This window comes from Rattus rattus, chromosome 6 (genome assembly GCF_011064425.1).
Source record: "Rattus rattus isolate New Zealand chromosome 6, Rrattus_CSIRO_v1, whole genome shotgun sequence".
Taxonomy (NCBI): domain Eukaryota; kingdom Metazoa; phylum Chordata; class Mammalia; order Rodentia; family Muridae; genus Rattus; species Rattus rattus.
In genome coordinates, this window is record NC_046159.1 from 32203560 (window position 1) to 32221049 (window position 17490).

Here is a 17490-nt window from a genome sequence, read left to right on the forward strand (position 1 = left end):
GTAGGGGAGGGACGGGGCCACGAGACACAGTGGAGGGTCCTTGCATTCCACACCTGGGACTCTGGCGACAGGCACCTGTGCAAGCTGGTCGCAGAGTCTCCACTGAGCAGGCAGATGCCTCAGCCACACGACCCTGCTACAAGTGGCCTCGGGAAGAGCTGGTAGATTGCCTACACAATATCACACGGGACGCTAACTGCCACATGTGAGGATGGGTATGCATGTGTGTGCATTTCTATGTGCGTACGTGTTTGCATTCTCTACAGTGTGCTTGATGCTCTGAGGGAGGGAGATAGCTTATTGCAAGAACTGGTGTGCTGGTCACTTTTGGATGAGAATGACAAGAGATTCAAGAAACCCACGGTCACAGTTATTCACCATAGTTATTAAGGATTAGTCATAAACACAGTTTGTGAGCTACCAAGCTAAGAAGCTACGGGACAAGACATATACGCTTTGCTACATGGGAGTCCATCCTCTCGGCAGAGGAGAAAGACGGAGCTGCTGGAACTTTCCAGAAACTGTCTCCACTGGCTTCACCAACACAGAATCCAAGGCCAGAAGGGACATACGATGCTCCCCACTGGAGCAGGGGAAGCTCGGTGCCAGGGTAGGATGAAGGGAGCCTCTGAAGTAACCCTCCTCCATTAGTGGGTGTGTACATCTGAAGTAACCCTCCTCCATTAGTGGGTGTGTACATCTGAAGTAACCCTCCTCCATTAGTGGGTGTGTACATCTGAAGTAACCCTCCTCCATTAGTGGGTGTGTACATCTGAAGTAACCCTCCTCCATTAGTGGGTGTGTACATCTGAAAGTTTTCCAGAAAGGTAAGGGGGGCGCAGGGGGACAGCAGAACAGAGTGGCAGTGACAGTCTAAGAGGGAAACCAGGGTGGGCTGGATTGGTCCTGACTTAGAACCTTCACCTTGATTTCCTTGGCCATTGTTTGTGTTAAACTGGGCAGCTCAGAGGGACCACAGCTCCCACTTGGGGAAAGTCCTGGGATGGTGACCAGAAAAGGCAATGGGGGTTGTGGGTTTTTTTTTTTTCCTCCTCAGCACACAGGGCTCTTCTGGATAGGCTGTTTGCTGTTAATGCCACCTGGGGAGGTGGGGCAGGGGACACTGAGCTGCCCGGGTCACAGGGTCACAGGGACAGAGGACCCTCTCCGCACTGATCTGTGAACAGTCTGGGGATGGGTCTGTGAAGCTGCCTCGGGAAGGAGAAATTAAAAAGGAAGAGGCAGGGCCTGCCGGCTCCCAGCGGCCATGAACACAATGCCGTAGCCCTGGTCCATGACCAGTTCAGAGCCAAGGTGGACAGAAAAGTCTGGATAACAGTCTACAGTTGGGGCACAGGACAACAGTCTGAAGAAGACTAAAAGCCAGGAGTGTGTGGCCTCAGCCATCACCCTCTCTGGCAGCATAAAAAGGAGCTACAGCGGCAGTTACAAAGGCCAGCCACCTGCTCCTGCTAAGGGGCCTCTGTGAAAGCCCCCAAGGGGTGGCTGCCCACTCAGGGCCCACCTAGGGTCAGACTGTCCCCCATCTCCCCTCTCTGCATGGTGATGGTGTCTGGACCCGCCCCTTGAGGTAGTTGGAGACAGAGAGTATCTTCAGTCTTCAAGGGGTGTGGGTACAGCCAGTCCAGGGTGCCAGTGTAGGGGTGATGAGGGGGCTGCACCCCTAGATGTAGGCCTCCTTGCTGGCTGAGCTGCCAGCCTGCGGCTGCTCAGGACCATTCTCAGGGCGCACGATATCTTCACTGGGCTGAATCATGACCTGGAGACGCTGTGGGCAGGGGTGGAGGTAAGGTCCTTTGCAATGAGAAGCAGCCCTTCCCCTCTCTCTCCCTCTACTGAGCCCAGCTCTAGCCAAATATAGTGGACCAGAGTCTCCTGACTGGTCCTCTGATGCCTTTCCTGACATAGTTTTCCCCCTTTCAGGACCCCACAGACTCCCTTTCATCCAGTGTAAAAGCCAGGTCCTACAATGCCTTGCACAGTCTGGCCACTGTCACCTCTCAGACTCCATGTCTCCCTATCTCCCCTTCTCCCCTCCTCACTGCCCCTCCCCTCCTCACTTTCCCTCCCCTCCCTTCTCTTCCTACTTCAGCCACACTGACCTCCTCTGCTCTTCAAACACCCAAGACATGTTCCTCTGGGCCTTTGAAGATGCTGTTCCTCTGCCTGCCACCGCCTCCCAAATCCTTACATAGTTTACTCTGCCCGCCCCACTTCTTCCTTCTGCCCTCCAGCCCCACTGATCTCCCTCCAGCTGACCTCATGGCATTTGGATGCCTGGACCCTTGTATAAGCCTCCCATCCTACCCTCCCATTCTACCCTCCTAAGACCAAGTCTTTCTGCTTCTACTCCTCAGCCTGGCTTTTCTTCAGGCCCCAGGGAGCAACCTAACGCACTCTCCCCGGTCAGGACGGCAGTGCGTCAGGTGTTCCCCGTTACTCTAAATGGCACTGACTTGTTGACTCAGGCCTTCCCAACTAGACCCTGAGCTCCCTCCATGCACTAGGGCTTACCTGCTTCAGAGAGCCCTTTAGGGTGAGGAACATGTAAGCCATGTACCCGGGGATGAGCACCATGGAGGACAGAGCCATGAGCCAGCCCACGCCCTGGCCCCACTTGGGGAAAACGTAGCTTCCCATGGTGAGTGGTGTCATCTGCACAGCACTGAAGAGAAACACGCCCTGTGGATGGTGAAGGGCATGATAGTCAGCCCCAGGGGCTAGACCAAGCCAGACCCTACCTCCACTGAGCTGACTCTCACGGCCTGCCATCCTGGTACTCCGCAGGCAAAGACTTAAAGCAGAATCCCCTTTTTGGAAAAAGTATGGAGAGGTGACCCCCTCCTGCGGGTTAGCTGGTATAGTGGGCTGGATGGCCACCATGATCTTACATACAGCACAATATAAGCAGAAGCCCAGTCCCCACCTCAAGGACATGGGGTGTCCCTGCCAGGGCTCTCAGGACCTCGGCACCTGTTAAGGAGGGAATGAGACTTGCTGAGGAATAGAAGGCTCTGCATGTTGGGAATGTGGGGTCCTGGGCTCGGCTGAGCTAGGAGAGTGACTCAGGACAATAGTCTGGGTGCTGAGGCTATGAGGAGGGCATGTGATTGTTCCCCAGCAGGCCTTGACACAGATGAGCAGCAAACAGCATAAGGGGAGTATTACCACTCATAGGGAGTGGAAGACCTGGAGAGATTTACCCTGCCCTCACTCCCAAGAGTATTCTTCAGGGAGCAGATCTGTCTGCACCACAGTCTGCCTCATCCCAGGGGGCTAACTTCTACCCAGTGGGCTAGCCTCATCCCAGTGGACTAGCTTCATCCCAATGGCTGGTCAAGCCTCATCTTTACCGCCACAATGATGGGTGTGAAAAAGGACCAGCACAGCTTCCACCAGATGCAGGGCCTGGAGCCAACCATCTCCTGGATGTTGTCATAGAACCGATTGACACCTGTGACACGGGAGTAAGAACAGAAGGCAGGGGAGCTTCCAGGACCGTGGTCTAGGACCCAACTCTACCATTTCTTTGAGGTGCCACCATGAGCAAGTCCCCTCACTTCTATGACCTCCAGTGTCCTTGTTTCTTATATGGGACCTGTGGTTTGGTTTTAATCAAGTCCTGTGGCACCGTAACATGAAGACAGGAGGATATGTAAAGACATACCTGCCTAGCGCCCTGCCCACAGACACCTGTCCTAGCTACGCATTCATTGGCTTTGCCGGGAGGGCACGTTTCCCCAAGATGCTCTTACTATGAGAAATGGATGGTAGCTTGTGAAGAATTTCCGAATCTAGGAAATCAGTGATAATGATGAAAGAAAGACCCGAAGGTCTCAGAACAGAGCAGGTTGTGTCCCCTGTGGAAAGCCACAGAGTGGATGCAAAGGGGATCCATTAGGAGGGAGGAGCAGACAGTGGTGGGAGGAGGGTGGTGGGGTGTAAGTGGAGGATGGGGGAGGGGTAAATTTGGGGAGGACATTCTTAGGGTTTTGACTCCTAGGCAGTCATTCGGGGAACCCTGGCCCCACAAGAAACAAATAAAATAGATCCTTTGTGATTAGTTTCGGAATAGTAATCATACATTCTCTTAAAGTCATTGAGCATGTGATTTAGAAATTTGTATTGTCTGGGGCTCCCCTTTTTTTCAGATAAAATGTCTCTTTTTCTCACTCTTTGTTTGCGTGCATGGAGGCACATGTGGAAGCCAGAGGACGACTTGTGGGAGGCACTTATCTCCTGCAGGTGAACTCAGGTTGCCAGCCTTGGTGGCAAGCATTCTGTGCCATGTCACCAGCCCAGCCCTCTAATCAGTTTCAAACCAATCGTTTTATCCTCAAACTTATAAAGTCATAATGGCCTGCATTTTACCTTTTAAAGATTTATTTATTTTTCTTTTATGTGCATAAGTGTTTGTCTGCCTGTGTGTCCACACCATGTGCACGCAGTGTCCACAGAGGCCAGAAGAAGAAATTGCGTCTCCTGGAACTGGAGGTACAGGAGGTTGCAAGTCTCTATGGGAAGTGCTGGGAACTGAACCGGGTCCTCTGCAGGGGCAGCATGCGGTCTTAACCTCTGAGCCATCGCTGAAGCCCCTGGCTTGCACTTTAAATAAACATGTGCGACTCCCCATCACACTTTCTCAACAGGGCAGCACTTGTGGGAATGTGGTAAAGGCAAAGTAGAGGATTAACGTTCAAGATCTCATTAGCGAATAAACAGTTGGATGGACGGATGGATTAATGAGGGAGGAGGGCTGGATCTCACCATAAAACCAGGAAATGGAGACACACTCAAAGAAAACCAGGAACAGCAGGCTCATGCCACTGGCAGAGTAATAATCGAACAGTTTGAAGACATAAATGCCACCCTGAAAGAGACAAAGGGATAGTGCAGACATAGCTCCACGCCTTCAGACGCTCCCCCAGCTCCAAGATCCAGAAGAGCCTGGGACTAGGCACTTCGCAGCCGGAAAGCTTGAGGGTGCAGTGAAGAAGCCCTTAGAGTCTATGGCTGCTCAGTCTCGGGGCTGGGAAGATGTCTGGGTGGTGGCAGGAGATGTCCTATTTCCAGTATGGCTTTCAGGAGGACTGGAAGCAGCCAGCCCATCACCAGTATCCACTGATGATAGTTCTTTCCTGCCTAAACCCTCTCCCGACTCACACAAAACAGTAGGTAGAGCTGTCGTTTTAAGTCAGATCTAACTGCAAAGCCTGCAAGGTCTGGTTTGAATCTCCATCCACCCTCCTGCTCTCTGCCTCCTTCACACTGGCCTCCTCTTGTCCCTCTGCCTCCCCAGATGCATTCCTGCTGCAGGGCCTTTGTGCCTGTTTGGTTTGCCCCCCTAAGATCCTCTACTCCCACCCCAGCACTGGCTCTGCCTCATCTCTCAAGGCAAAGCTCAATGGTTACTTCCTTATGGAAGCTTCTCCTAGCTACCTTATGAGTTACGGCTCCTCCCATCCCTGTTGGTCATTCTTGAGCCTACTACTGATTTCCCTCCTGGCACTTCCTCTCAGAAAGAAGCTAATATGCATGTTAGTTTTGACCCCCACCCCACAACCTTCCACAAAGCCAACAAGGCACAACTGCTGAATCTCAGGGTCAGGCTACCACACAGCATGTGTGCACAGTATTCCTCTCTGAGACAGACAGATGGGGCTTGGAAAGTGATGGTGTCAAAGACTCCACTCCCAACTTGACTCTGACTCATTTCTGTGAGCATTTGCAAGCTCACTATCCCCCCAACTCTCATCCCCCATCTCCCTGATTCCCTATCTCTCTCATCCCCTCCTCCATGGCTGGGATATATGCTACATTCTCTAGATTTGTCCCATACCTTCTAGTTCAAAGTCCGCCTCTCCCACCAGTCTGGGACACATTTACAATGGTGTGATGGGGTTTGGTACAATGGCACTCAGTACAGAGATAGTGGCATAGGCTAACCCTGAGAAAAGGAGGCCCAAGGGCTGGAGAGCTTTGGATCTTGGAGGTGAACATGTTTCCTGGCATGAAAAAGTATGGCAAGCCCGGGGGGGAATCTGAGGCATGTCGGATGCTGGTCAGCCTACCTGGGTGATGTTAGAGAGGCCAATCAGGTAGGACACGATGCACACGGCAGCAATGAAGAGTTCCCGGCGATTGCGGAGAAGCCTGGGGTACTCATCCACCAGGGCAGTGATGAAGCCCTCCACGGTACAGAACTTATTGGGGGAAAGATGGGTTAGCTACCAGCTGCAGCCAACCTCCTCCTACCCAACCACCCAAAACCTGGCCTTGTAATAAAAGGCTTGTAGCCAGACAGCAGGATCAGAAAGGTCTGGAGTCAGGTCCCCCAGGCACCGTGGGGGCGGATCAAGGCTGGTCCTGATGCAGGTCCTCATGGCACTGTGGGGTAGGGGCCTTACCTGGCTGTCAATGCCCAGCATCAGCAGCATGGAGAAGAAGAGGATAGCCCAGAGGGGAGAGATGGGTAGCTGTGTCACAGCCTCGGGGTACGCCAAGAATGCCAGCCCAGGGCCTGGTGGGGAGGGCAAAATAAGAAAGAAAAAGAGAGAGTGAGTGCTACCAGCAGCACACACAACAGCACATACAGCAGAACAAACACCCAGCACACCCAGCACACCCAGCACACACAACAGCACATACAGCAGAACAAACACCCAGCACACCCAGCACACCCAGCACACACAACAGCACATACAGCAGAACAAACACCCAGCACACCCAGCACACAGTCACTTGCTCATGTTGACCTCAGCTCACCCTTTGGGTAACCTTGTATGTGCACTGTCATCCCTCAGGAAACACTGAGAGTCCAGAGGGAAGATAGTGACCACCGTGCAATGAGGGACCATAGGGACCTGGCCAGTGGCAGGGACAGCGCACATGCAGAGAGGTTGCATGGGGATACACGAAGGAGGCAGGTGGAGGACAGATGCTGGAACTGCAGGGCTTGTGGAGGGGTGAGGGAAGCGGGTGGGGAGGAAGCTGGGGCTTCTGTTCGACAACTGAACCCTTCATAAGGTGGGGAGTTAGAGGATGGTACAGATGTAAGATGTCTATCTGGAGGCTGGGGGTAGGTGTGGGTCTAGAGGGCCCAGAGATGTGTAAGAGTCCAGGAGAAGCCTCCTGGGAGGATACTGTAATCTTTCTGGTTGTGGTTCTGGGGCAGAAAGGTGGGGTGAGAGACTCGAGAGTTCCAGGAAAATGAAATTGGAGGAGGGGTTTCCCGTGGGTGATACAGGAACCTCAGCAAAGAGCATTTCTTCTGACATGACCAACCCAGTTCTCCAAGGGACAAGTCACATCACCTCCCTGAACCTCAGGGGCCAATGCCCGGCCCAGAGTCCCTCCTACTGTGGCTGCCCTGGCCAAAAGTAAAAAGGGGTCAGGCCCTGAGGCTTTTCCTGGCTTTGACACTGGTGACCACGGGAGCAGAGTGGGCCCAACCCACACTGTGACAGTGTTTTTGGAGCTAGGGCAAAGGTCTAGCCTGAAGAGCTTTGCCTTATGGAGGAGATCATGACCCAGCTGGGCCCACGTGCACACGCCTCACGACCACACCAACCATCATCCCCAGGTAAAGTGCTGACCTGAGGCCGCCACATCGGCTATGGACCTCTTGGTGACATGAGCCATGAAGCCCACGATGGAGAAGATGACGAAGCCGGCAAACATGCTGGTGCAGGAGTTGATGCAGCAAACAATGATGGAGTCCCTGAAGAGCAGGGAGGGCGGGAGAGGTGATTGGGAGCGACTACGGGAGAGTGGGACTAGGGGGCAGTAACCTCCAAGGGACGGAAAGGGTCCTAGAAGAGGAACTACAGGCTCCGGCTGCCCTAGAAGGACAAGACCAGAGCAAGCCAGGCAGGGTAGAGCCGGAAGGAGGGGTCAACCTGAGAAGGTAAAGAGAGACCCAATAGGGGAGGTGCGGCTACAGAGGACGCGGAGATGGAGGTTCCATGAGGGATGCAGTCTCAGATGAAGAGCGTGCCTCCAGCACGTGACAGGGGAAAGTGCTGGACATGAGTGTGTATTACTGGGGTAGGCACAGGGGTAGGGGGTTGGCATTCATGCCTCAGGTGTGGCCTCAGTGCGCCTCCGTCAGGAAGGCATGGTCAGGGGCGTGGTTAGGAGGAAGCCCTAAAGCCCGCCCCTTCGCACCTGTACACATTGTTGTGGAAAGAGTTGTAGCTTCCCAGAGCAATCAGGGACCCCAGGCCCAGTCCGTAGGAGAAGAAGATCTGGGTGGCGGCGTCAAGCCACACCTGTGGGCAGAGGATCAAAACCTCAGAACTGATCAAGTACAGAACCGTCATTGTCATCGCTACCTCGGCCCCCTGGGAGTCCTCAGGGATTATAGACTCCATCTGACCTGGTCAGGTGTAGTCTCTGTAGCACGATCTTGACCCGGGGACCCATTTGGGCAGGGCAGGCGGGACTGGGCGGGGCGAGGCAGATGCTCACCTCAGAATCAGACAGCTTTCGGAAGTTGGGCGTGATGTAGAAGAGGATCCCCTCCTTGGCCCCAGGAAGTGTCACTCCACGGAAGAACAGGATGATGAGCATGATGTAGGGGTATGTGGCTGAGAAGTAGACCACCTAGAAGCAAAGGACCGTAGGGCTGCCCCTCTCTGCAGCACCAGGTCTGTTCCTCTTCCTCCCAGAGGAGCTCACCCTGGATTTCTAGCCCTACGGTGGTAGGCATGGCCACCTTTTTGAAGCCCCTCCATGGATTCTCTACCACTGGCTAGCACCTCCCCTGCCCCATTCCTGTCAGGCACCCTCTGTCCTTTCTCCTCCCACGTGTATGAGGCTAGTGCCTGTCTGTGGCAAGGAGAAAGACACAATTCTGGGAGGGGGGACACCCCTCAACCCTCAATCAGAGGCCATGCCCCATGCTTGGAATTCTCTGTAAAGCTCAGGGCCTCTAACTCATAGTGGTCCTCGAGCCTTATCCTTCTGAGTGTTGGGGTTACAGGAGTGAGCTCTAATTTTGGGTTGGGTTGGGGGGGTTGATTGTCTCATTATGTAGTCCAGGCTGGTCTGGAATGCACAGAGCCAGCCACTTACCACTAACTCTGCAATGCTGAGATTAGAGATGTGTGCCACCGCCCAGCTCCTCTACATTCTACATTATCTGAGTGATACGAATGATAACAGAGAATTTAAAGTCCGAGTGGACATGCGCACATGGTCCCATAGACAGCCCCTATTGGTTACATGAGGGACAGGTCCCACATGGCTGACATCTCTGTTCTCCCAATGCTTAGGACAGCCTATGTCATTCAGTGGACTGTTCGTAGGTGTCTGACAATCACGTAACATTTTGGTTCTCACTTTTTTTGTATGGCTGACTGCATGTCTTTGCAAAAGGGTTTTTAAAAAAATGGCCTCTTTTAAGTGTGTGAAGCGAAAACACACAGGCTAAGCTGGTTCCTAAACGCTGCTTCACTGTCTCAGGAAGAAAATGATCTTTAATTACAGAACGTCCTTTGGGAGGTACCAGCTCCCCCACTACATGGGGATCTAACGGCAACACTGAACCTGTCTGTATACGAATCTTTATCTAAAAAGATCTTTATCCACGCTTGGGGGAACTTCCAGCTGTGCCATTACTGAATCTAAGATCACCAGCTTCTCCCGGCTCGTGACCTATGCTGCTTAAGAACCTTCTGGAAATGGAACTACAGAGGGCAGGGCATGGTGGCCTCTGTGTTGCACAGAGTATGTTTAAACTTTGTCTTCTGTCAGACCCAGCACTAAGGAAACGGTCCTGCACACTGTGCTTCTTTGTGACTTTGGCTGCCCCAAAGTCTGATGTGGCCCCCACTTATTGGACTCTGCGATCCTCGGTATTAGGAAAAACAGCCATAAACTGTGACGAAACCAACTTAAAAAGGGGGACTTAAATCATCAGTATGACTTTGGGTGATTTCTTCTTACCTCCTCTGAGCCTCATTTTTGCTTATCTAGCAAATGGGTATGGTTTTCAATCTCAGTGAACAGAGGGGCAGTTGTATGAGGACACAGGCCATGCCTAACCCATAGCTGTTCTCCATGCTCGGCAGGAGCACACGGTAGGTTTTCAACAGAAACTTGCTGAAGGACAGCAGTAATGGATGGGTCAACATCCCCAAATGATACAGTGAGGGAGGCCCCGACTCTCTGTCCCCAATAAGTAACCAGTCTGTGAATGCAGTCAGATTACTGGGTATCCCCATCCCCCCTCCTCCAATAAGTGGTACTAAACACTGAATTCCTGTGTGGAGGATGTTAATTAGCATTCTGCTTAGATCATCTCTTAGCCTACTAAGAGCCCACTAGCAGAAGAGGGGACTAGGGCTCAGATGGGTCTTGTGACTTGCCCAAGTGCACACAGCTATTCCCTGGGAAGCTGAGGTTATAAGACTCCAAGGTGCTGAACAAAGCCCCCACTCTTCTGCTTCCTGGAGTCAGCCTAGAAGGGCTCTGTACCCACCTCTGTTCTCCTTAGTCCTAGGGACAGATAAGGGATCTTCTGACTCCCACACTGGGTCTGAGGACCTGGTAGGTCCTGGGGTCACCAGACTATACACCACTTCTGACTAGAGCCCAGGAGTAAGTCAGCTAACTCTGTCTTCAAACTTTTCAATAGGACTTGCAGCCAGTCACCCTCCCAGGTCCGTGTACAAATGCCCCAGCTTGGCCCCCATCTTCACTTACATAAGCTACATAAAAGTAACAAGTGGACTCCCTAATGCTAGAGATCCTGACAGGTACCAGGAAACCCCTGGGTTCGTGTTATCTCACAGAAGGAAAATGAGTTTCAGGGAGGCAGGGTGGTGTGCCCATGGTCACAGAGCCAACAAGCTATCACATGGGGTCATATGAGCTTGGGGTCATATACTGCTACCATCCATCCCTTCATCCACGGGTCAGGATAGAAGATGGCACCTCTGGGCCCCTGTACTGGACATAGGGTGGTCACAGAACAAGTGCCAGGAGAAGTTGATCCAGTGGTCTTGGAGCAACACCTGTCATCTAGCTATGGCTCCATCAAGCCCAGTGGCTTGTGTGAGCTTGACACTGGCTCATCTCCTTTCTCAAGAATGAACCCAGGCATGGAGAGCTGAAAGGACTTTAACTCAAGTTAGGCAGAGCATATGGGAGTCATGGGCCCTGGCTCAGGACCTACCTCCTCCTATAGACCTGCCCCTTCTCCTGTGTGTCTCCATTATTCATACATGACCCTACCTTTCCAGTCCATCCAACACCCTTCCAGATGCAGAAATACACAAGCACCCAGGCAATGGCCAGTGTGATGGCTAGCGGCCAGCGGATCTGTCCTGGCTTGTCTAGCCCATCTGTCATTTGGTGCATGTTGCGCCTGGAGACAGAGGAAAGAGGAAAGGGTCATACAGGACCAGCAGGAGGTGGATATCCATGGCTATGACACAGACCATACTCTCCCTGTGTATCCTGGTGACACTATGACCTTGTGATTTGGACAGGGACTGTGGGGCCAGGACTCTCACCCTGGAAAGTCGCAGGAGTTGGTGTCAACTGCAACTCCTGGGCTGCTGAGCTTTCCCCTCTCCTCTGCTGTGCTTCCCCAGCCCCACAGAACCCTCATAAGTCCTAGGTAGGTCACTTTCCTGCCTGAGATCTTGTAGCACACAGGACCCTCTTGTCTGAGATTGGAGAACGGATGACTGAGACGCCCCAAGGTCCACAGTTCACCCTTGCCTCTCAGCACAGCCCCTCACTGGGCACTCTCTGTAGCTGCCCCCCTCACTGTGCCTACATACATACTCCTTCCCACTGACTCAGTACCACTGCCTCCTCGACCCTGCATGTCATGGTAAGCAGCCATATTCTCCTGCAGGCTGGTGCAGGCCACCTCCCCTACCCTGCACATCTTCCTGCCAATATGAGTTGCCTGCTGCTGTCTATTGGCATCCTCAGATCTCTACTGACACACAGTAGGTATTCAGGAGTGAATGGCTGAAGGAAAATTCACATTACCTGCTGCCACCCAACTGGCACACCCTCCCTAGCCCCATCCCAGCCCCATCCCATCCCCCACTCACTCCCAGAATTCCACCACGGCACTGGTCATGTTGGTGGTGTTGACCAGGCTATAGTTGGAGAAGCAGCGGTCAGTGTTCCAGGGGTTGTCACACTGTTTCCACGGCAGGGTCTGCAAAGGCAGAGTCACAGACAGAGCCCGCTCAGTCCCTGGGGCTTTCCAGAGAGGACCCCACTCACACAGCCCACCCTCGTCACCCCACGCACCTGCTCACAACCATCTTTCCACCTCTTCTTCCCAAGAGCTCTCAGAGACAGGTAGACAAGACTACACCACCCAAGTGTGAATTCTTGCCCCTCCAAGAACCAGCTTCCAAGCCATACTGTGTCCACTCTGTGACCCCAGTGTGCTGCTGAGCAGCACAGAGCACACACAGTTTTGCACAGTAGCTCTTTCTAGGACCTTGGTCTCTTTTACTCACTAACTCCTCATCCTTCAGGCTCCCCCATGATGCCTTCTGTCTCCTGGAATCTGACCACTTTAAGAAGCACACGCAGGCAGAATCGCACAGCATCCACTTTCTGTGATGGCCTTAGCATCTTCAAACGTCTTTCACACCCATAGTACATGGGCCAGAGTTTCTTCCTTTTTTAAGGCCAAGTAATACTCCACCACACACGTGTGTGCTCAGTCACATGTGTTCCCTGGGGACCCAGGATTGCTTTTGAATGGCTCTTATAAGACATGATGCTGTGAACATATGGGCATAGACCCCAAAGTGTCTGAGACCCTGCTTTTGCTTCTGTGGATCACATTTATAAATGGGGTCGGTGTGGTCTCAGAGAAGCTAAGGCTGGCTCCTGAAGTTGCACAGCTGATAGACAGTAGAGTTAGCGTTCAAACCCGCACCAGCTGAGTTCACACAAAATGGCAATTGGATCCAGTTGTGGGATGCCTGAGGCGCTAGATTGCAGCTCTCAGCGTGGCTGGTTGGGGAAAACACTGTAGGAGACGACCTACACCCCTCACTCCTCATTCAAGGACTGACCCAGTAAGCACACTGGAGATTCCCACAGCCCAGGTAGGCCCTGGCCAGCAGCCACTCACCGTGGTGAAGGAGTTGTACAGGTAGTAGATGGCCCAGGAGATGATGACAATGTAATAGATGTTCAGCCAGAAGGACAGCACAGCTGCCGCGAGGCCCACACCTGAGGTGGAACACGCACAGGGCTTGCTGAGGCATTCTTAGAAACGGGCTCAAGGCCTCCTTTGCTCCCAAGGACCTTGGGTAAGGCCCCTCCACATGCCCAGGTCCCCCACTCACCCTTGAACATGGGAGCCAGCTTCCATACGCCCAGGCCCCCAATGGAGGTGTACTGGCCTAGGGAGCACTCCAAAAGGAAGAGAGGAACACCCGCAAAGATGAGCGTCAGGAAATATGGAATTAGGAAGGCCCCTAGGGAAGAGAGACACACTCATGATCCTGAGTCTTCCCAGCAGCTTTGAGGTTCCACATACCGTTCCCATGTGTCCTGCCTGGAAAGCAGTATCCAGGGCTAGCCTTAAAAGCATGCTTCATTCAAATTGCGTCCCAGCTCTTGCAAAAGATACAAAAGTTCTGACATCGCTGCTACAGACAACTGTCCTTGGCAATTGACTCTTGAAGAGAGGGCAAGGGGTGACAAATAGGGCCCATCCTCAAAGATCCTCCCTTCCCTCAAGGTAGACTCAGAAGACACAAAGACCTGGTCCCGAGGTCACCAGGTGGCCACTTACCACCACCGTTCTTTCCGCAGAGATAAGGGAACCTCCACACATTGCCCAGGCCGATGGCGTAGCCCACACAGGACATGAGGAAATCGAAGCGTCCCTTCCATGTGTCCCGGTCAGGGAGGTCTCCAGCCTTCTTCTGCACCTTGACTACAAGGGTTTTGGGCTTGTCACTGGCCACAGGAGCCTCGCTGACCTCGGTAGAGATCTGCCCATCAGCCACCTTGCTGTTGTCAGTCGCCATGTCTCGGAGCACGAACTTGGCAGCGGGGATCCTGGCGGGCAGGCGTGCGATGTCAGCTCCAGTCCACGTGGACAGCAGCTTTGCGGCCTGGGATTGTTGTAGAAGGACAGAGTGGGTTATAGTCCTACTTAGTACTAGGACTTAATGACTCCTGCTGATTCTGTCTTGTGTGTGTGTCCCATTTATATGGGGCAGGGGTCAACCTTGGATAGCATTCCTCAGCATCTGTCCATTATTTCTGAGACCATGTCTTTTGCTAGCCTGGAACTCAAGGTATAGGCTAGACCGGCTGGGGATCCTCCTGTGTCTGCCTCCCCAGTGCTGAGATTACAAGTGTGCACCCCCACACCTAGCTGAGTGTGGGAAGCACAAGCACATCTGGGAACACACAGAGATGCCAACAGAGGCTGTTGGGACTCCACCTCTAGGGCCCCCAGTTGTGGTCACTTGAGACGTGGTCTCTCCTGAACCTAGAGAACATGATTCTTTCAGCTACACCAGCAGCCAGCAAGCGCCAGCAGTCCTTTTATTTCTACTCCTCCTAGTGCTGGGGTGCCTGGTGCTGAGAATCAAACTCAAAGCCTCATGTTGATGCTTTGTTCAAGTACTTTACCAACTGAGCCATCCCCATGACTGCTCTGCACTTCAGTTTTCCCATCTACCCGATGGGGCCAGTCTCCTTTGGCTTGTCAGGTTGTGGCAAAGTCAGCTTTCAGGTCTGCCAGGGTGCGATTTGTCACCTGGCTCCTTATCTTACCTAATAGTTCTCAGCTATGAGTCTTCTCCTAAAGGCTTTCTCCACAGAGCCTGCAGAACAGAGAACAAGAAGGGCAGGGAGCTGAATGGGCAGGCTACACCAGGCTGGACTGTCAGCAAGGGGGCAACAAGCAGGGGGAAGCCGCTGGGACCCAGGCAGTGCCTGCAACCGCAGAGCATCCCCAGCCAGAGTGACTGCCGTGAGTCCATGCAGCATGGCACTGGCCTGCCGATGCAGAGACATGCAGGATGGGCTGTGTCGGGACAGCTGTGGCGATGGACAGGGTGTTCCATAATTTTATCAAAGGGAAAAGAGGAGCCAGGGTGGTACAGTGCTTGGGCATGTTGGGAGTCAGGGAACGGGCTGGTCTTTTCTTTAATGTACAAAATTAAAGTTTATTCTAGCTGATATTGTTCTCCACACTCCTTATAAACTTGCAGAAATGTTATTTAACAACCAAACAAACGATGTCAGAGCAGAGAGAAGAGCCCTATATTTTATAGCAAGGAAGGTGGATTTGGAAGTCTTCCTCAGATGTCCTATTTAGGGTTCTGCTCCCTAAATGTGGAAATAGATGGTCATGGAATTTGTTTTCTTCTGTGTCAACTTTTTTTCTAGAACATTCTATAGAAGCTGTCCAGTAAAACGACACAAACTAAACTTATGGAACCCTCAGAACAAACTGTAACATAGGAAAGAAGTGCTGCTCCATGGGCCCCACATAGGAGATAAGCAAAAGCCATGGCATGGGCGTTGTGCCTGGGATCTGCCCCGGATGCCCGGTGTGAGGTGCATGGCCTTCAGCCCCTCGCATGCAACCTATTACCCAGCACCATGTATCCTCCTCGCGGGAATACTTCACGGCCACCCCTGCTTCTCCTCCATAAGGTGATCGACTCAGTTTGAGCCTCCCGCACAGTGGTAGGCTTGTCTTGAATGATTATCTCCATTCTGGCCGGGTCTGACCACATTAGGGAGAACTGTAGCTTCAGGTAGAGGCAGGCTGTACCCTCCAGGGCGGAGAGAAGGGGAGGTGGAAGACAGGGCCTGCTCCAGAATCAGGATATGCAGACTGCCAACTCAGGCAAGACAGACAAACATGCTAGCTTCTTTCGTGACCACAGTGTCCTCAGTTGTAGGTTCCAGCTGCCGTATTTATTCATAATGATCCAATCACTTCAGGCCAGTCTGACCATGTGACCTAGGCTAGCCAATCAGATTCCTTCCCTGAGATTCTGGTTGAGAAAACGAAAGTCTTGGGACTCCGAGGCATGTGGGCTGCCCGGCTACTCAGCTCTGGGATGCCTTTAAGTGTCCTGTACTATGCCTTGAACAAGACACTTCAGAGGTCAGGGTGATTGTGAGGCGTGGCTCCTACCAATGTCCTTGTCGCTGGAGCAGGTTGTTACAAAAGCGAGTTCCACCTTTTAGGCCTCTCTTACCATGTCTCAGGAAGACAAGAAGGCCCTGCTGATGCCCCTAACCTCCCGTAGACTCTCGGCTTCCAGGACCGTGATCCTCCAGCCATTATCCTTCACTGGCCTGTGGCATTCTATGTTAAAAGTACTGGTGGACAAAGGTGTCCCCATGTGGCTGGCTCTAAGACTCCTTGGCCCCTTGGGTCCTCAGGAAAGGCAGTCCACAGTCCTCAGATCCAACTCAGGAGTCCCAGGCAGAGCCACTTAGAAGAATTGGCTCTGAGGGAGCCACGCTGTCATTTCTGTTTTCCAGAAATGTATGTCTGGATTCAGCCGAACACCTGCAGCATCCGAGAAGGAGCTGCAGAGCCAAGAGCTGTGATTTCATGTCTATGTCTGAGCATAAATGAAAGGGGTTGGAGTGATGGAACTGATGCCCAGGGAAGATCCAAGATTCAGACTTGGACTTGCCTGGTACCAAAGCCACTTTAGTGTTGAGCCTGACCTTGGCTCTCTTCAGCACCTGCTAATGCAGGGTGAGCTACCACACCTCACTGACCCCTATGTGGTAAATGGGGAGATGAGAACAAGGCCAGGCACATAGACAGATATGCAGGGTAACTCCAGCATTGGCTGACAGGGCCTCAGGCACTATATGGACATTTATTTACACAGCACTCCTGGCTGCAGCTTTGTGGGAATGTACCAGCAGGGATACCACAGGGATAGAGGGCGTGATACTCTGAAACTCTGGTCCCAGAGTGTCAACCTGTCAGTCCTAGTGAGGCACATCGGGTGTAAGCACATGAAAACCTTTGCTGTGGGTTTCCTCCTCATCCCAGAGAGGAAGAGACCCAGCTCATCCCTGTCAGAGGCTGAGAGGGGAGCAAGACTGGGGTAATGTATGTAGGGACTCGTCACAAGAAAGACAATGTAATTAGGCAAACAGAAGACTCACCCAGAGGACTCTGAGAGGATGGAGTTAATGAAAGAGACCAGAAGGAAGAGTGATGAGTCTCAGTGATGGCCCGCCCCTCCTCAGTGTGGCTCTGTGACCAAGTCTTAACACCACTGACAAAAATCTCAGCTAAAGCACAGAGATCTGCAGGTCCCTCAGCCAGAGACATTTTGCAAGGAAGGAGTGCGGAGCTGGGAGCTCTAGATCAGACATGGCAAATAGGTCAGAAGTCGCCTTTGGGCTTGTTTTATTTGGCCAGAACAACAAGAAGATTCTGTTTGAATTAGAAGTTGAAAATGTGACACTCTA

At 52.6% G+C, this 17490-nt stretch overlaps 1 protein-coding gene across 1 annotated transcript; it reads right to left on the reverse strand.

Moving 5' to 3' along the window:
- Window positions 1-774: 774 nt before the first annotated feature.
- Window positions 775-15574, reverse strand: Slc6a1 (solute carrier family 6 member 1). The gene is made up of 15 exons (XM_032905896.1): window positions 14806-15574; window positions 13811-14135; window positions 13359-13490; window positions 13142-13242; window positions 12096-12205; window positions 11260-11392; window positions 8491-8625; window positions 8188-8291; window positions 7617-7741; window positions 6429-6541; window positions 6093-6224; window positions 4789-4891; window positions 3375-3475; window positions 2536-2703; window positions 775-1789 (listed from the first exon to the last, which is right to left on the reverse strand). The coding sequence occupies exons 2-15, from the start codon at window positions 14046-14048 to the stop codon at window positions 1685-1687; spliced, it is 1800 nt and encodes a 599-aa protein (XP_032761787.1). The 5' UTR covers window positions 14049-14135; window positions 14806-15574; the 3' UTR covers window positions 775-1684.
- Between the last annotated feature and the right edge of the window lie 1916 nt (window positions 15575-17490).

Coding starts and splice junctions, on each gene's coding strand:
- Slc6a1 (XM_032905896.1), bottom strand. CDS start 14,048: ATGGCGACTGACAACAGCAAGGTGGCTGATGGGCAGATCTCTACCGAG. Junction 13,491..13,810: donor CTGCGGAAAGAACGGTGGTG/GTAAGTGGCCAC, acceptor TCTCTTCCCTAG/GGGCCTTCCTAATTCCATAT. Junction 6,542..7,616: donor AGCCGATGTGGCGGCCTCAG/GTCAGCACTTTA, acceptor CCTCCCCACCAG/GCCCTGGGCTGGCATTCTTG.